The 16,096-nt window shown below is 46.7% G+C and overlaps 4 protein-coding genes across 4 annotated transcripts; 2 read left to right on the top strand and 2 right to left on the bottom strand.

Annotated features, from left to right (window-relative positions):
- Nucleotides 1-297: 297 nt before the first annotated feature.
- On the top strand, nucleotides 298-4,765 carry LOC132257494 (myotubularin-related protein 14). The gene is made up of 9 exons (XM_059754426.1): nucleotides 298-521; nucleotides 1,059-1,425; nucleotides 2,061-2,268; nucleotides 2,337-2,473; nucleotides 2,540-2,625; nucleotides 3,002-3,480; nucleotides 3,554-3,682; nucleotides 3,748-3,975; nucleotides 4,050-4,765. Exons 1-9 carry the CDS (start codon nucleotides 429-431, stop codon nucleotides 4,174-4,176), a joined length of 1,854 nt encoding a protein of 617 aa, XP_059610409.1. The 5' UTR covers nucleotides 298-428; the 3' UTR covers nucleotides 4,177-4,765.
- Nucleotides 4,766-4,937: 172 nt separating this feature from the next.
- Nucleotides 4,938-6,761, bottom strand: LOC132257495 (CDK5RAP3-like protein). The gene is made up of 4 exons (XM_059754427.1): nucleotides 6,665-6,761; nucleotides 6,429-6,603; nucleotides 5,288-6,362; nucleotides 4,938-5,232 (listed from the first exon to the last, which is right to left on the bottom strand). Exons 1-4 carry the CDS (start codon nucleotides 6,668-6,670, stop codon nucleotides 4,989-4,991), a joined length of 1,500 nt encoding a protein of 499 aa, XP_059610410.1. The 5' UTR covers nucleotides 6,671-6,761; the 3' UTR covers nucleotides 4,938-4,988.
- Nucleotides 6,762-7,470: 709 nt separating this feature from the next.
- Nucleotides 7,471-11,219, top strand: LOC132257872 (coiled-coil and C2 domain-containing protein 2A). The gene is made up of 5 exons (XM_059754914.1): nucleotides 7,471-9,430; nucleotides 9,483-9,603; nucleotides 9,656-9,827; nucleotides 9,887-10,948; nucleotides 11,031-11,219. The coding sequence occupies exons 1-5, from the start codon at nucleotides 7,471-7,473 to the stop codon at nucleotides 11,217-11,219; spliced, it is 3,504 nt and encodes a 1,167-aa protein (XP_059610897.1).
- On the bottom strand, nucleotides 11,216-14,078 carry LOC132257871 (ribonuclease Z, mitochondrial). The gene is made up of 5 exons (XM_059754913.1): nucleotides 13,569-14,078; nucleotides 12,839-13,512; nucleotides 12,564-12,777; nucleotides 11,828-12,509; nucleotides 11,216-11,770 (listed from the first exon to the last, which is right to left on the bottom strand). Exons 1-5 carry the CDS (start codon nucleotides 13,832-13,834, stop codon nucleotides 11,216-11,218), a joined length of 2,391 nt encoding a protein of 796 aa, XP_059610896.1. The 5' UTR covers nucleotides 13,835-14,078.
- Between the last annotated feature and the right edge of the window lie 2,018 nt (nucleotides 14,079-16,096).

The raw sequence follows: 16,096 nt of genomic DNA, 5'->3' as shown, positions 1-16,096 counted from the left end.
GTTGAGGACTTGATGAAACTTTAATTGGATCATATTGATGAAAGTTTCATTCGACGGATAATTCATGCCTTGGTTTAGCACAGATATGATTCTCAGTGAGCAATTGAGCTCTCTTTAGTGCATTAATACAAATAATTACAGAATAAATTAACATTTTATGGATTTTCAGTGAAACTGCCGTTTCTCTTTGAATTGCGATATTCTAGCAGTTGGTCCGATATTCTATGAAATATGGCGGTCGTTTTCGGCAATGGCGCGCGAACAGCTGGGTTCCCCCACTTCGCCTATATATATTGGCCATATATATGTGGCTGCCGCATTCATATTGAGAGTCGCGTCGTGTTTTGGTAGTGAAAATCTACGTCATATTTTTCCGCAACAATTGTTCCATATTTTGTGTAGTGAAAAGTGTCCACAGAACATGCAGGATGACCACCGACGTCCAGCTCTGTGATATCGAATTGCTGCTGCGGCACTTCGTGAAAGCCAGCTACATTGCGAAGGAGGAAAATGAGTCGGACGTAAGATAAGAGGGAACTTTTCCTTTATGCGCCTCTTCTCACTTGTGTGTTTACGCCAAAACATGCTTTTCGTGTTCTTTTTGCGTTCTTGCCATCCACCCAAGTGTCCACCCGAGTCGCATACACAAGGCATGCGAAACTCGTGGCTTCTTGGGGGGTTAGAGAGCACACCATCGCGGGCCATGGAATGCGTACACTTCAATTGCGCATTGCCAACAATTTCCACTCACGCGGTGTGGAGGAGAAAATTTCGCACAAAATCATCGCCCACATGCTTCTCATGTGGCGCGAGCGAGTGAGAGAGAGAGAGCGTGATCTTCTGGGTGGGAAAATCCTCGGCGTAAAATGAAATTTGCCTGCCTTTGTCGCATCTTTTGGGCAGCAAATTGTGACAAAATTGCCTGCAAGAGTGGCAATTTGGCCACTTAATCACAGCCCAGGCGCCGTTAGTCGATCTTTTACAGCCACAAAAAAAAAACCAATTCAATGCTAATCACTGCCTTTTGTTTCTCCGGAACTCCTTTGTGTCTCTGGCAGGAGTTCAAGCCGGTCCAGAAGTGCGCCGATCTGATGAAGTGCGACTACAATGTGGTCGAGGTGTCGAATAGATTTGGCCAGCTGTGCACTCACTATCCGAGTCGCCTCCTCATCCCCGAGTCCGAGCTGGTGAACGACAACAGTGAGCAGAGCGCGCGCGGCAGTGCGCGCAATCTGCACAAGATGAGGGACATGATCCCGGGGGCGCGTTACGCCCGATGCCGCTCCCGCTTTCCCGTGCCGGTGCTCCTGTTCAAGGGGAAGCTCATCAGTCGCGCCGCCACAATTTCCGGCGGTCCAGAGATCTACGGGCGATCGGGTCTGGACTATATCCTGTACGGTATTCCGCCTGCAACTCCTGTCGAGGGTGAGAACTTGCCTATGCTTTCTGTTTGTCGCCCCAAAATCACTGAGAAACTGTGATCACACGCTTGATCGCTTCACTCGAAGTCAGACGAAACACAAGAGACTCTTCTGTGTGCTTGCTTTTTGCTGGAAATTCACTCTAAAATCTCTCTTTTGCCAGAAGGTTCAGGAGAAAAATTGTGGGCAATGTGGATCAAGGGAGATCCAGTGGATTTGCAAATAGAAGAAAAGATCATATTGGGAGGTAAAGCGTCAGAATTCACGTATTAAATTAGATTCCAATAAGATCTTAGAGGACTGTAATTTCTGTGCAAAAGAAAACACGATAGTTTGACTGAGAGAGAAATAAGAATTCTCCGTAATTACATAACTACGGATTTTTGTTTACCTTCTCTCTCTCTCTCGGAAGAAATAAAACACGGAATTCCGCGCGACAAAGTTAGAAAAGAAGCACAGAAGATATGGTTGTATCTTGATTGATTAGAGAGGTTTATCTGTTCCCAAAAATTGCTGCTTATGTTGTTTTTATCTCTAATCTTCTGAGAAAGAGAGTGGAAGCGATAAAGTGCTCAAGTGTCGCTTAATTGCAGAAGAATAGAGTTTCAATGTGGGTAAAAAAATGTGTTCTTCTTGCAGCTTACAGTGATGATGTTAATGAAGCCATACCGGCCGATGCAGTGGTGCAGAATAATCCGGGAACTAAATCGACGTCAGAAACAGAGCCAAGTGATTGGGAATTGTGCGATCGCGTGCGACATCAGGACATAAAACTCCTCAAGTCTTTCGATGTGGAAACAATAATTGATTTTATGGTGGAGAAGAAGAAAGTCAAATTTGGCGTAAAGTAAGCGCGCGGGGCATTTGTGCGAAGAATGGTAAATTTTTAATACAATTTTCTGTGTGTCGTTTCAGTGTGACATCGTCTGAGAAAGTGGACAAGGAGCGGAGATACGATGTCTTCAAGATTCTCAGTCTTCCATATCCTGGATGTGAATTCTTTCGTGTGTTCAGAGACAATAATTTCAATGGCGAAGGCCTCATTTTCGACTGTGAGTCGTTTTTGGCTCTTTGCTGCCTGTAATAAACTAACAAGATTCTTTTTTCCTCCATCACAGGGAGTCAAAGTTACGTAGATGCTAGCATACATGTTCCTGAAGATCCAATCATTGCCAATTTGCCTATCGAATGGGATCAATATAAGGTGAGATTTGTCAAGAGAGAGAAGAAGAAGAAAAAAAATTCAATTTTCCACTGAGTGATTTCGTTTTTGAGTCAAATTCGCCAAAGGGTGAAAAATATGAGATATTTCACGCTTTTATGCTAAATCCTCAGTGATTCGAGATAATTGTCTTTCGGGGCGAGACTTTATTAGCAATTAATTTCTGCCACTAATGAGATTACTTAATTGAGAAAGATGGGAAGAAAGGGAGGAAAAGAAGAGGTTTCTGTGTGTGTGTGTGTTTGTGTGGGTGGAAATTGGCGATTAAAGTGTGTTCACGCTTTGGCGACTATCAAATGCTAATTGTGATAGAATCCACTCACGAAAGTGCCTTTTTTCTTGTGTGTCTCGCGCACAGCTCTGGGATCTCGTCACCATCACGCAGAACTACCTGAAGCTCGTGCTGAAGTACATCCAGGACGGCAGCTCTGGGATGCTGATTCACTGCATCAGCGGCTGGGATCGGACGCCGCTGTTTGTCTCCCTGGTGCGCCTCTCCCTGTGGGCGGATGGATTGATTCACAAGTCCCTGAATCCGCTGCAGATGCTGTACTTCACCATTGCGTACGATTGGTACTTGTTCGGGCACAAATTGCCGGATCGACTGAAGAAGGGCGAGGACATTTTCTTCTTCTGCTTCTACTTCCTCAAGCACATCGCACACAGTGACTTCAGTGTGCTGGAGGAGAGCAAGAGGAGCAAATCGAGCAGCGGAAGTATCTGTGTTCTGCTCGCCGATGCCGATCGACTGGACAATATGGAGACTGAGAGTCGTGGCTCAACTTTCTCACTGAACTCCATCTCGAGTTGCAAGAGCAACGAGGAGAGCCTCAATGGGTGAGTCGAGATTGAAGTCTGTCGGATGTGGAGCAATTGGATAATCCCTGCGTGTTCTGTGTGTCTCGTGCAGGAACAGTCAGAGCCAGTGGACCACTGTGAGCATGGATGGGAGTGTCGTGCAAATGGGTTCATCGCCCAGTTCGCCCAACAACTTAAATTCCAGCCCTCGCGACAGTGCCTCTTCGCCTCCATACAAAAGGTCTGTTATTGTTCTTCTTAGAATTGTATTGCTGAATAATATGGGATTCTGCGAATCTCCAACAGCCGCACGAGTCCCGTTTCTGTGCCTGTCAGCAATCTGATGCAGCGTCAGCACCATGAATCGTCTTCCTCCGCGTCCGTGGGCAGTTGGCAGATGATTTCCGGTACGGGGAGTGTGCGTTCCGTGGGCAGTGACTTCAGTGGTGTCAACAATCCCAATGCCAATCATCAGGACTTGAGTACTTCGTCAAAAGCCTACGGATTACCACCGATGAATGACACCACGAAGATGTGAGTGAGAGTTTCTTCAAGTGCTGAAGCAAACTAGCTTTTGCTAATGCTTTCTGTCTGTTTTTCTCTTGCAGGAGAGCCGCTAAATTCGAGACAATACGCAAAATCTTCAATACTTACTACTGCACAGAAGTGCCGCACTTCAAGAATGGCCAGTACGGCAAGGGAATGATTGAAAAGGTCATCGATACGATTTACTAGGCGCTCCAATTGACTCTGATTTCCCTCCTAAGAGAGGATATTTTATCGTTACTTTGTGTCTGAGCGTCAATTTATGGATCACTCATGCGTTTCCCGTCGACTGAAGAGAGAGAGAGAGGCCAAAAAGCAGCGAGAAAGTGTGCAAAAGTTACTTTATTTGCCCGGTTTTTATTTTAACACGGATGATTAGACTCTTTGGCATTGAAAAACTCACGAAGAGACACTGTTGATTGAATTGTTCATTGTGTTCATTGTTTTATCGCTGAAAAATTAGTGTCTTTAAGAAGGGCCGAAAAAGGGTAAATCTAGTCGAGGATGAGAGTGGAAAGAGTCGAGAAACACACTAAGTTTTAAGGATATTTCGTGAAAAAAAGGGTGTTCTTATTTCATTTTATACATTAATTAACTTCAATTTCTACACCAACAAAGTGTTCTCTAGATTTTAAGCAAAAAAAAAAGCCTTTCTTTTATAGAAGGCAAACAATGTAGAACAAATATTGAACTAGAGACAAGTCAGAGCTCCTCGAGAGATTTGAGAGACTTGAGAAGATTGTTGTTTCTCGGATATTAAATACAAGATTCTATATTACACAGATTTATTACAAATGATTTCCCTGTTCGAACATCATTTTAGCAACGCGCCAATTTCATACCATCCGGAATCAGAGGAAAAAGCTGAGAAGAAAGAATCTTAACCTCTGGAAACTGTATTGCAGACTTCAGATCTTTAAGAATTGTCTGATAGGAAGAAAAACGCACTATTTTGTCAAAAAAACCAATTTAATTTACCTCCGAACAGACGATTCGAGCGATTAGATCGTGTTCACGCCGCCCATGAGGTTCACATGGCGATTCTTGTAGCGCTTCGAGATGTCCGACTCGATCTGGTGCTGGAGGCTCTTCGTGTGGCTGATGGCCTTGGTGAGATCCGGGCGCAAGTCGGCTGCCTGCTGAAGGTACTTCACGGACTTCTCCTTGCACAGGTTCTCGCCTTCCTTCAGCTTGTCGATCGCCGTGAGCTTCTGCTTCACTTTGGCGGCAAGAACGTCGATGTATCTGGAAGAGGGTTGAATTGGTTAGGGATTCCTGGAGCTTCAGAGCAGATGCTTACCTTGGGGAATGCTTCACTTGATGCAGATACTGGAGTTGTGGTTGCATGGCATTGGCCAGGATCACCTCAACGTTCACAATCATCTGCTGAATGGTGTTGGTGTCCTGGCCGGCAATCTCGTCCAGGAATGTCATGGAGATCATCGAGGACTCCGTGGCCGTGGTGAGTTCGTACAGTCTCATCTTGAGGAAGGCCTCCAACTCCATCAGTTCGCCGATGAACTGATCTCTGTACTTGGGCGCATCGAGGATTGAGAGAGCCTCATCGCCGCGCGCCACTCCGCCCGACTGTCCGCCGCCTTCCACGACAATCCCGCTCTCCTCCAGCGAGATGTCGAAGTTGATCTCCTCAGCTTCCGCCGCCGCCGCATCGCCCGCTTCGCCCCAGTCAATGTCGTCGCCAGTCTGGAGGGTGATTTCGCCCTCGCCAAAGTCAATTGTCGCCGCGGCGTCTCCGGCATCGCCAAAATCAATCTCTTGACTGACTTCTGGGACGCTCTCCTCCTCGCCAAAGTCCACAGGCGCTTCCTCCACCGACAGCGGCGCCTCTGAGTACAGGAATTCGTAAACAGTCGTGTTCCCATGCGTCGTCACGTGCCTGATGATCTCCAGGCAGTTCTTGTTCTGACAGTACTGCCCATAGAGATTCACCGCCTTGTCCAGAGCCGACATCTTCTCCGCTATCTCACCGTACATCCTGGGCAATTCGCTGAGCTTCTCCTTCAGCTCGACCCTAATCTTCTCACCTTTAATGCCCAATTGCTGGCACAGCGCATTGAACTCCGCCCGGATGGCATTCTGGGATTTCACCATGTCCTTACTCTTCTTTGTCGCCTCCTCGCTGAGCTGCTCGAACTTCGCTATCTGCTTCTTCACGCTGGGAATCTCAAATGTGATATTTCGCACCAGAATCTGTGCCGCTTCCGCCAAATAGACACTGTCTCTCTCATAACTCCTCACAATGTCCTGCCAATCCTTCATCCTCTGACTGCCATAGCGTCCAAAGACGTTCTTCGTGTCCGCCTCAGTCATCTTCAGGATCTCCACAATCCGCAGGCAGTGAAAGTAGTTGATATCTGTCAGGGAAACAATCACTTTCAGCGATTTCACACTCTTCTGCACATTCTAAAATGTGAACTCACGCGCTCCGGACAGCAGCTTCACCAACTCCTCATGGGCAGGCATGTCCCTGATGGCATTGTTGATCTTGTTCCGGATGTCTGGAATCGCCTTGTGCCACTCTTTGCCCACAACTCGTCGACTGACAAGCCATTCCAGCAACTTCCCCGTGTGGATGTCAATGGGGATGTCTTGCTCCTGCAACAAAGGACACTCTTGGTCAGTTACCGCCACGGAAAAATGCCGCTTCTTCACTCACATCCATGATTTTCCTTGCAGGGATTTTCACACTCCGCGCAGAAAATAGACACGTTGTCAAAGAGCAGCTGTCACGGGTAATATTTCGACGTGTAATTTATGCACAAGTTCGCGTGTATTTTATTCCCATGGAAACGCGCGTCTTTCAAACAGAGTGTTCGGAGTGTTCGCAATCCGCGTGAATTGGAAGTCCTTAAAGTGCCCAAAAGTGACTCTGTGAGGAAAATGTCCGGTACCAGGTTCAAGGAGAAGATCCATGAGAGATTCATCATGAAGAAGAGAGAAGCCACAATGAGTCATTCGCCCACAAATATACCAGTTCCGCCCAGTCGTCGAATCAGTGCTGTTTATCTCCGGGAAGAGACTGAGATCCAGAAGATTCTCCACGCTCAGCCCACTGCGGACAGTGAAGTGTCTCAGACTGAGCGAGAGATTGCATTCTTCACCACTGCCGCTCCGGCGGACGACGACGAACCAGATTACACGGACATTCATCACCAGTCCGATGGGAATTTAACGGAAGTCTCAGAGAGATCTCTGCATTCTGCATCTCCAGCACAACCTCGAGATGCTCAGGAGTCTCCCATTCACCTGGCGTCATCCTACGTCCAGATGGATGATCATGTGCCAACAGTCGAGAGGGTCAAAGTGGAGTTCTCCTACGATCAGGAGCTTCTCACCACTTTCGAGGAGAGTCGCAGACTCTCCAGACTGAATGTCGAGCCCACGGCGAGGAATGTTGAGGAAGAGGGTCTCTATAGAGCCTCAGTGGCGATGACTCAGAGGAAAATGCAGTGGTTCGACCAAATGGCAGAAGAAACGGCTCAAAGTGCTGAAGAAACTGACGCTTATCGGCCTTTTCTTCAACTTCCACAACTCCCAAATCCCGAAAACGTTCCCACTGTCTTCCTCTGCCTCCGTGAAGAGAATCTCAGCTACTCGCCATACATGCTGAACCACAAAATCCTCTCCATTCACTTCTCCACCATCCAATTTGGACATCATCCCTTATTTTCTGAGGAACACGTTCTCGCCCAGAGAGTGGAAAATCTCTTCAAAACCTACACTGATCTGCAAAAGTGTGATTTGGCAGGACAATTGCGTCAAAAACTAATCACTAAGCGAAGGATGTGCAAAGGATTGGCACAGAAAGAGTCGAAAAGTGATGAAGATGCTTTGAAATTGAACAAACATCGGACAGAATTGAGGATCACAAGGAAGAAGCTTCACGAGGAGGAGCAAAGGATCAGGGAGAATATTAAGGATCTCCTCGGTGAATACAAGAAGTTGAAATCCTTGCGGGAGAAGCAAAAATTTAATCTCACAACGATAAAACTCACAATTACCGCAACAGAGATGAGCAAAGAGGAAGATGAAGAAGCTTTTAAGAGGGATTTCAATGAGGAACTGGACGAAATGCTCGATGAAGCTTATCAGGAGTATCTCGAGGAGAAGAAGAAGTACACGGAACTCGTGAAGAACATCAAAGAGGGCGACAAAGATCCCGATCCAATCGAGAGACCAAATGTTGAGACTATTAAAAACACTCTGCAAGAACTGTATTCGAAGACAATGAGAGGAATTGGTGAACCAGTTGTGCACATAATCACTGCCAGGATTGAAAGGACAGAAGTGAAAAATTCCCCAAGAGAAGTGAATCGCATTAGGAAGCTGAAAAACACAAAATTCATGTTGAAAATCTCCCTCAATGACGACGTTGTGGACATTGTGAAAGATCTCACGGCTGATGATCAGTTTGAGATCAGAATCAACACTACAATCTCCGTAAGATTGATCAGAAAACTCCCGGAAAGGATCAAATTGCAGCTGTATGAGATGCAATGCATGATTCCACGGTTGAAAATAGCCTCAATCACTCTTCCAGTGCCCGAAGATCGCGATCACTTTGAGCATTGCGAGACGAGGAGTTTTGACTTCACGAATAATCGCGATATTCTGAGCGATGTTGGAATAGGAACAGGAAAATTCTGTCGTATTGAGGGATCTCAGGATCTGTATATTCATGGCAAAATATCCTTGACGATCGGCTGGTCTCACAAAGAGTCAAATTCTGAGTTCAGAGACACTCAAGCGGCAGCTGTAATTGATTCTCGGACATTGAGAGATCATTTGCAGTGGGATCCTTTGGATCCTGAGAATGATTTCACGTCAATACACCAAATTCACGAGCACCAGTTAATGTCTGACGATAACATTCCCATGACAGAGATTCAAGATGATGAGAAACTTGCTTTTTGCCCACCTGAAGTTGTTGAGCAAAATACAAGATTGAATTTGCTGATCGAAAGGGCCAAATTGACGGCTCAGTTCAAGGATATGAGACTGATTCCGCAGGAGGACAGGGAGATATACCTGAGAAAGGATAGCAGGATAATTGATGAAACCATTGGAATGGATCCAATTGATCTCTCACGCCATCAAGGCAAGAAGAATCTGCTGAAACTCCTCGCCAACATTTCGCAGATCAATGAAATTGCCAATAGAGAGAATGAGGATTTCAGGCTACTCTTCCGCGAGGACACGCCCACTCTTAGCAGCTTGGGACAAAATATTCTGGGAATCTTAGGTGCCAAGAGGCCCCTCAAGCCCACGAAGAGTCAGTCAATGAAGCCCTCTTGTCGCATCGATGATTGCCATAAGTTCACCATCACTGTTAATGTTGGGCGTGCCTTTGGAATTCCCTCGCGAAGTGACGATCAACCACAATCAGTGCGAAGGAGCAGCAATTTGTCATCAGCACAGCAATGTAAGGACGAGAATCTGGGACTCTTTGCAATTCCACATAATTTTTCTCTCAGCTTTCAGGACTATTAACGTCAGGCCGTACGTCGTGATTCTGTTCAAGGATAAAACAGCCAGAACTTCAACAGCTGAAGGATCGAATCCAACGTGGAATGAACAGCTCCAAATCCCAATAAAGTACATCCTTAAATTGCCATTGAAACACTCTCTAAAGCAGCCTTTCTTTCAGTTTCCAAATGGATCAACTCAAGGGATCGTTGTGCATTCAGCTTTTCGACGAATATGTGGATGATTTGCTGGAAGATGATCGACTTGGAATGTCGGAAATATATCAGAGGATTTCAAGGAAGTGGATTGGAGAACTGAGAATTCCCATCACGAATATATACAGTAATCAAAAGGTCACCAGAGATGATTGGAAATGTGTCTTTGCATAAGTTTTCAATAGATTTTCTCGTAGATTGACGGAACTTTTGAGTTAAACTCACCGAAAATCCTTCTGGGATACTCCAAATCATCCCTCAATCCTGGAACATCGTCAGTGTTTGCTGAGAACCTGCCAGACACCCGAGGACCCATCTACTTATCGCTCTTCATAGGACTCGAGCCCAGCTTTGACTCTCCCTATTTCACAACGAAGCATCTCGAGTGCATGGAATCGGATCAAATCAAGACAACCATTCAGCTGTGGTCCATGGAGTTCAGCAATGAGTTCCCTCATCGCTTCTGCGATCCTCTGGTCAGTCTCTCGACTGGAAAGAGAGTCACTGTGACGAAATTGCTGGGATCTCTGGAAGTTCCTTTCGACGTGCGCGATTCTTCCAGTGAACATCTCATTCGACGCTTCGTGTCGCTCATCCCAGTTCTCCACACGGCAGATCCTTGTGGCCAATTGACTGGCGTGTGGCTCACGAACAGTGAGATCCTGACCAACATGTGCGCCACACCCAAAGATCTCGCGGTTCTCCTGACTTGCTTCTACATTTACCTCGACTTCAGCGCTTGGCTGGTGTTCGGTGAGGATCGCGTCGCTGGACCAACTTGCTACGTCCTGACGAAGGAGAGTGGCGGTTTCTACCTCGTAGATGCCGTGACAGGACGAAAGTACAGCAGCAGCGATACTTACTGTCCCCTCGTGAAGGTGTCTCTCCTGGCGAATCATCACAATGTGTGGGGAAATGTGCAGAGCGAGAAGAGAGTTTATCTCACACAATTCGATGTGAGGAAATCCATCGATTGGAGGCCACTGTTCCGGAAGAATGTCGACATTCCGGGAGATTTCCTCCAAGACACAACAATCGACTACAAGAGAACATTTCCCGTGAGTGATTTGCAGAAGGTGATCGAGATGAAGCTCATGAAGAAGATCAGTCAGTGGCGTGGTCATCGGAAGACGATCTGGAATCGCTTCTTGCGTGATGAATTGAGAAGCATTCTAGTTGATCTCGAGTCTGCAGTGACAAGAGAATCCAGCGTTGAGGAGCAAATGGAGAAAATCAATGTCTTCCTCACGACCTTCAAGGTGCGCGTAATTTCTTCAACTATATAATCATCTTATAAAACAATATTCAGCACAGTTGATACTCTGTCTCTCTCTCTTCCAGGCTTCGGGATTCCCACTCAATCTTCCCTACTACAGTCTCTCGCACATCGTGGAGCGCGTCAAGAGCACCGGGATTCACATGAATCTGGACAATCGGGTGGAATTTGCCCTCGCCGTTCACATTCATCCATATGAAAATAATGTGCTCTCCGTCTGGATATTCCTGCTCTCGCTCCTGCCCAAGATTTAGGACTTCTGGACTGGACTGGAGCTTCGTGAATTGGTGAGTCTCTGCTTCTTGTACGCCCTCTTCAGCGCCTTCTGCTCCATTTCCTCGCAGTGCTCAGCAAACATCAGCTTCAACGGCTCGTGCATCTTCGCCAGATGCTTCAGATCCTCAACAGTCACTTCCATATTGTCAAAGGCAATCCCCACATTGTCCTCCAGCACGTCAATCCTCGGCAACTTGGCGTATCGCTGGCTGAAGTGCGTCAGAATGGTGTATTGAGCATTCATCGCCTTTCCCTGGCCAACAGCCTGGGACACAGTGCTGTGCATCTTCACCACAGCCTCATACACAAGCTCATCCTCCATGGTCGCCTCGTGGATGAGCACCGTGGAGTTCATGCCGATCCCAATGAGATCCGTCGAAGGCTTCGTGTCTCCACTGTACGTGATCTTCGTCCCATTGCTCAGGTCCAGAGCAACACCGAAGGAATGAGGACAATGAGGAACATAGCAAGTTGTGATCTTTGCAATTCCCATCTCTGCAAGCGTGGCACTTTCCAAAGGATGCGAAATCTGAAGAAATAGAGAATGTGAATAGAAATCTTGGCGTGCGGAAGGTTTTCTTCTCACCATTTGGACATTAGGAACGAGAATGAAGTCATCGGAAATCGGATCGATGGTGTTGTAGAAGGACAACCAGGACGATATTTGCTGTGGCGCCAATAACAGAAGTCTATCCTCTTCCTTAAAGTCCTCAAAGCATCTCCGTCTTGCCCTCAGCATCCCAATCAGTCCTATGTGATGATCTGCGTGTAGATGAGAAATGTAAATCACTCGCAAATTCCTCAGTATCTCGCGTCCTCGCTCCTTCCCGTAGAATCTCAGCATCTGCCCGAGAGTTCCCTCGCCACAGTCCATCAGAAGTGACGCATCCTTGTTGGTCTGCATGAGGATGGCACTGACATTGCGGGTCTTGTTGGGAATGCACGATCCAGTGCCCAGGAAGAGGATCTTTGGAAATTGTTGCTCGCGCGTTTCTCTAGCTCTCGTCAGATAGTCTTTCTGTTGATTCTTCAGCACTGTCAGTGCTTCACTGAATCCAGGCGCTGCGAATATCTCCTCAATGAACTCATCTTTGGCTATTTTAGGCTCTAAACTCGTGTCGAAGCCCTTCTTCGGGCGCAAACTGTAGCATGCCATCGAGGGACAGGAATTATCCGTGGCGTTCGTTTCGGCAAGTATCGGGAAGACGAGATCGTTGAGTTGATTCAATTGCCATTGGATTCTGTGCACGGAAATATTGCCAGAAGAGCTGCAAAGAAGCATTAATTAGTAGGATTCTTAAGAGACAGCTAGGAATTCTCACTTATTCTTCTCATTGAGGATGATGTGCTTCGTGCTGGGAGAGAATTCGTTCATGAATTCTTGATACTCAGCACGTTCGGTAATCTCTGACGGTGTGAAGTGAACCACAACGGCTGCCACCATCTCGTCATCCGTCGCAGATGCCTGATATTTGCGAAAGACATCCTTCTTCTCCAGCAGAACCTGCAGGTATTCCTCATTTGGAATATCGATGACTGGAAAGTTGAGGAAAATGTGATAAATTCAGAGTGATTTAGCGAGAAAACATCAACTCACAGATCAAGAGCGGTCCAGAATCGTCTGGCGCTCGAACATCGCTGGCTTTCACGACTTCTCCATTGGGCAGAGTCACGTCGAATCCGTTCTTGAGCTGCCCTAGCAGTGGTCCTGGAGGTATTCCTTTGTCCACGCACTTCTCAAGTATCAGCATTCCCGGCCTCGGCTTCAGCTTGCAGATATACGTCACGACGTACTTCTCAACGGGCTTCTGCCGAACAGTTTCCTCTTCGTTTCCCGGTGAGGACGATTTGGCCGCCTTCTGGCCAGATCCCTTCTCGTGGGAGTAGTAATCTGTGTCGTCTGCATTCAGAGCTTCCGTCCAGTCCATCTCATCGGCGATTTGTGGTTGTTTCTTGGGCACCAAAGGCAAGTATTCCACTCGCATAACATTGTCCTCATAGAAGTATCCTGGCTCACACTCAATCGCCTTCACCTTCAGCTCGCGCAGCACGACGAATCTCTTCATCGCGCTGAAGATCTCCTTGAGTCCTGGCGGTCCGTGGAGTGTGATCTCCGGCACGCCAGCGTCTTGGATGGTCAAACTCAGTCCCGGCAGTCCTCCGATGTGCCTCCACGTGGTCTGAGTCATGAAGATGTGCTCCAATCTGGCCAGTTTCGTCTTGTGCTCATGAGCCAGTCGCTGAGTGCCTTCGCCACAGTTGAAGAGATACCTGGAAGAGAGCAGTGTCCAGGAGTTTCACCGCGAAACACTCGCATTGCGTCATACCGTGACTGGTCGGTGAAGATGTACACACAGGCAGGACTTCCAGGAGCTCCGGTGCCCAGAACCTGGAGCGTCACTGTCCCCGGAATGTACTTGGCACCCTTCTCCCGGATCCTGATCCGGTGCTGCTGCGCCTCGTGGATGTGCTTCACGTCGCGGGGCATCTTCAGTAGGAGGTCTTTGAGGTTATCTGAGGGTTTCTTGGAGTAACACCTTGAGAATCTCACTAACACTACACTCAACGACTTTGAGATTACTTTGGGAATCATGAGAGACACTTTTCATGGTGTCTTGTCATGATTATGTACAGAAAAACAGGCAATTTCTGCAAAGACTCTTGGTCGGTCTGAATTCCTCCCCTTGCGAAGAACTGCGCTGAATTCACCACTCCATGTGACATCAGAGGTGAAAATGTTCAAATGCTACACTGTAAAAAACCGTTACAAGTTAAATATGAAGGAAAGCTTTTGCAAAGCATTTTATTAGCTGTAAAGTGAAGAATCCAAATGGTTTTCTGGACAAGAGAAATCGAAGATAGGAAAATGTTTTCTTAGAAATTGCTGTAAAAATTTTGCACTCTCATTTAATTAGAGTTTTCCGTGTCATGCAATGAACCACAGCATCTTGAATTGATATTCTTCACTATCAATATCTTCTCATCAATTTCATATTTAAAAAAAAAACTCAAAGCTTCTTGGGTTTTTCCGGTTTTTCGGTTATTAGGTCAACACCAAATTTGCCTAGACACATTAGCTGTAAACCAACATCTCTGTTATGCATCTTCAAAGGCTCCTTGAGCATTCTCAAGTGTCTTGCGGTTCTGTTGCGGACCATTAAAATTCCTTGGTCGTTCATCTCCACACCGCGCAACATAAATCGTACTTGAGTGCCTTTTGTGGCCTGGAGAAAGTGCACCAAAATCTGCAGGGAATTAATCACTGAGCACAGAGACATTTTGCGTTCAAAAGAAGCTAATAATTTAATACAACGATTCATAGATCGAATGCGATCAATCATGCAAATAAATGCACCTTCAGACTCTCTCAATCGAAAGCTCATCATTTTGTTGAAATCACGCCCAAAGTCAGCGCTGTGAGACGCATAAATTAGGCACTTTCCCACGCGATGTTGTGGAAAATACAGATATGAAGCATGGTGGGAAATGAAGAGGGTGCATCTGTGGGATTGGGCGTAAAATGGGGTTGAAAATATAAATTGAATCTCTTCCACGGCACAATATTCATTTAACGCCACCGAGCTTATGCGGCCTCCGCCCCGAAAACCCCAGATAATGGGGTTGCCGAAATGCTGCCAGGCAAATTAATCCGCCAAATTGACTTTCAATGAAGCATCCCAACCATTAACCGATGCTGTGCTATCTGATGCTCTCTGTGAATCCATTGATGGCTGTGCAACCGTGCGTCTCTCGGGGCGGCTGAAGATGCCTCTCTCGTCGATGAGATTGAGTTTCCTCCCGATTTCTGCAACGCCGCATTGTGTGCGACAGCCGCGGAATGTATCAACTATTTCAATGAGCTTTTCCCAATCTCCGCACGCACAGGCGGTATTCGGGAGGAATTCCTTCGGATTCCCGCCCACGTTCATTTGCATCCGCAATGCAATGCACCCAGAGCTATGCTGATGAACATCCCTCGACTTCATGGTGCAATTGATTTGCTGACGTTGAGTCCTCTTGAGCAGAAAGCGACCAACTGCTTAGTAATTAATTGCCAAGATTTGCCCTCTATATTCCACCTTTTTCTTATACAGCGCAATCCATTAATTCATGCTGCAAGTGTTGCTCTCAAAAATCACTCTCCGCATTCATGGATGCTGACTTCAACCCTCTGCCTCTGGCTGAGGGGGTTTCTTCTGCAAAACTTCCGTGGCGTAATGGAGGGAATGCAGGTGGCCCACATTTCCCCATGGTTTTGTGCTTAGTCGACGTGAAAGAATTGAATGCATTTGCAGCTCAGTCAGTGGACGGAAGTGGGTGAGCAACGGAGATCCTCGGGAGAGTTGGAGAAAAGGGGAGGAAATGTGCTCAGGGGCGCTTTGCAACAATAAATTTGTCACGCGAGACTTCTCCCTCACCCAGATGACGTCTTGGCAGGTGAAGTGAGTGCTAAAATCCATTCGAGTTGCAAGAGAAATTGGGTTGAACTTTTATTCAATTGAGATTCTCTTCCTCATTTTTCCTCTCGCCAGCCAAGGTTTCTGCCAATGAGGTTTTTTTTTCTTGCACTTCTTGTTCTTGTGAGTTGAGGGGGAAAAAAATGCCACCACGGCGAGAGTTTTCGTGTAAGGTGGAAAAGGTGGGAGAGTGAAGGGATATCGTCATGCAAGCGTGGAGAGCAAAACTTTTTATCATCGAGTGCCGGGAGGGATTAATTAAGAACATTTATGACTCTGTGAGTCCAATAAGGCTCTGCTTCCCTGGGATAAAACATGCTCATCAAAGCTATGTGTTTTTCCAGAGGGCTTGTAATTTTCTCGTAATTTGTCTCCTGCTCTCCTTTTCCCTGCAAATT

Source organism: Phlebotomus argentipes, unplaced genomic scaffold (assembly GCF_947086385.1).
Source record: "Phlebotomus argentipes unplaced genomic scaffold, Phlebotomus argentipes genome assembly scaffold_4, whole genome shotgun sequence".
Classification (NCBI taxonomy): Eukaryota; Metazoa; Arthropoda; class Insecta; order Diptera; family Psychodidae; genus Phlebotomus; species Phlebotomus argentipes.
Note: the sequence above shows the minus strand (reverse complement) of the source record. Positions and strands in the feature narration are given on the sequence as shown.

Bases quoted from the DNA above. Each gene is read 5' to 3' on its own strand.
- LOC132257494 (XM_059754426.1), top strand. From the start codon at position 429: ATGACCACCGACGTCCAGCTCTGTGATATCGAATTGCTGCTGCGGCAC. The intron at 2,626-3,001 runs GTGAGATTTGTC...TCTCGCGCACAG, and splicing joins TCGAATGGGATCAATATAAG to CTCTGGGATCTCGTCACCAT. The intron at 3,481-3,553 runs GTGAGTCGAGAT...TGTCTCGTGCAG, and splicing joins AACGAGGAGAGCCTCAATGG to GAACAGTCAGAGCCAGTGGA.
- LOC132257495 (XM_059754427.1), bottom strand. The intron at 6,363-6,428 runs GTGAGTTCACAT...TTTCCCTGACAG, and splicing joins GAAGCTGCTGTCCGGAGCGC to ATATCAACTACTTTCACTGC. The intron at 5,233-5,287 runs GTAAGCATCTGC...ACCCTCTTCCAG, and splicing joins CAAGTGAAGCATTCCCCAAG to ATACATCGACGTTCTTGCCG.
- LOC132257872 (XM_059754914.1), top strand. From the start codon at position 7,471: ATGGCAGAAGAAACGGCTCAAAGTGCTGAAGAAACTGACGCTTATCGG. The intron at 9,828-9,886 runs GTCACCAGAGAT...ATTTTCTCGTAG, and splicing joins ATATATACAGTAATCAAAAG to ATTGACGGAACTTTTGAGTT. The intron at 10,949-11,030 runs GTGCGCGTAATT...TCTCTCTTCCAG, and splicing joins TCTTCCTCACGACCTTCAAG to GCTTCGGGATTCCCACTCAA.
- LOC132257871 (XM_059754913.1), bottom strand. From the start codon at position 13,834: ATGATTCCCAAAGTAATCTCAAAGTCGTTGAGTGTAGTGTTAGTGAGA. The intron at 12,778-12,838 runs GTGAGTTGATGT...TCAACTTTCCAG, and splicing joins TTCTGGACCGCTCTTGATCT to TCATCGATATTCCAAATGAG. The intron at 11,771-11,827 runs GTGAGAAGAAAA...CTATTTCTTCAG, and splicing joins TCGTTCCTAATGTCCAAATG to ATTTCGCATCCTTTGGAAAG.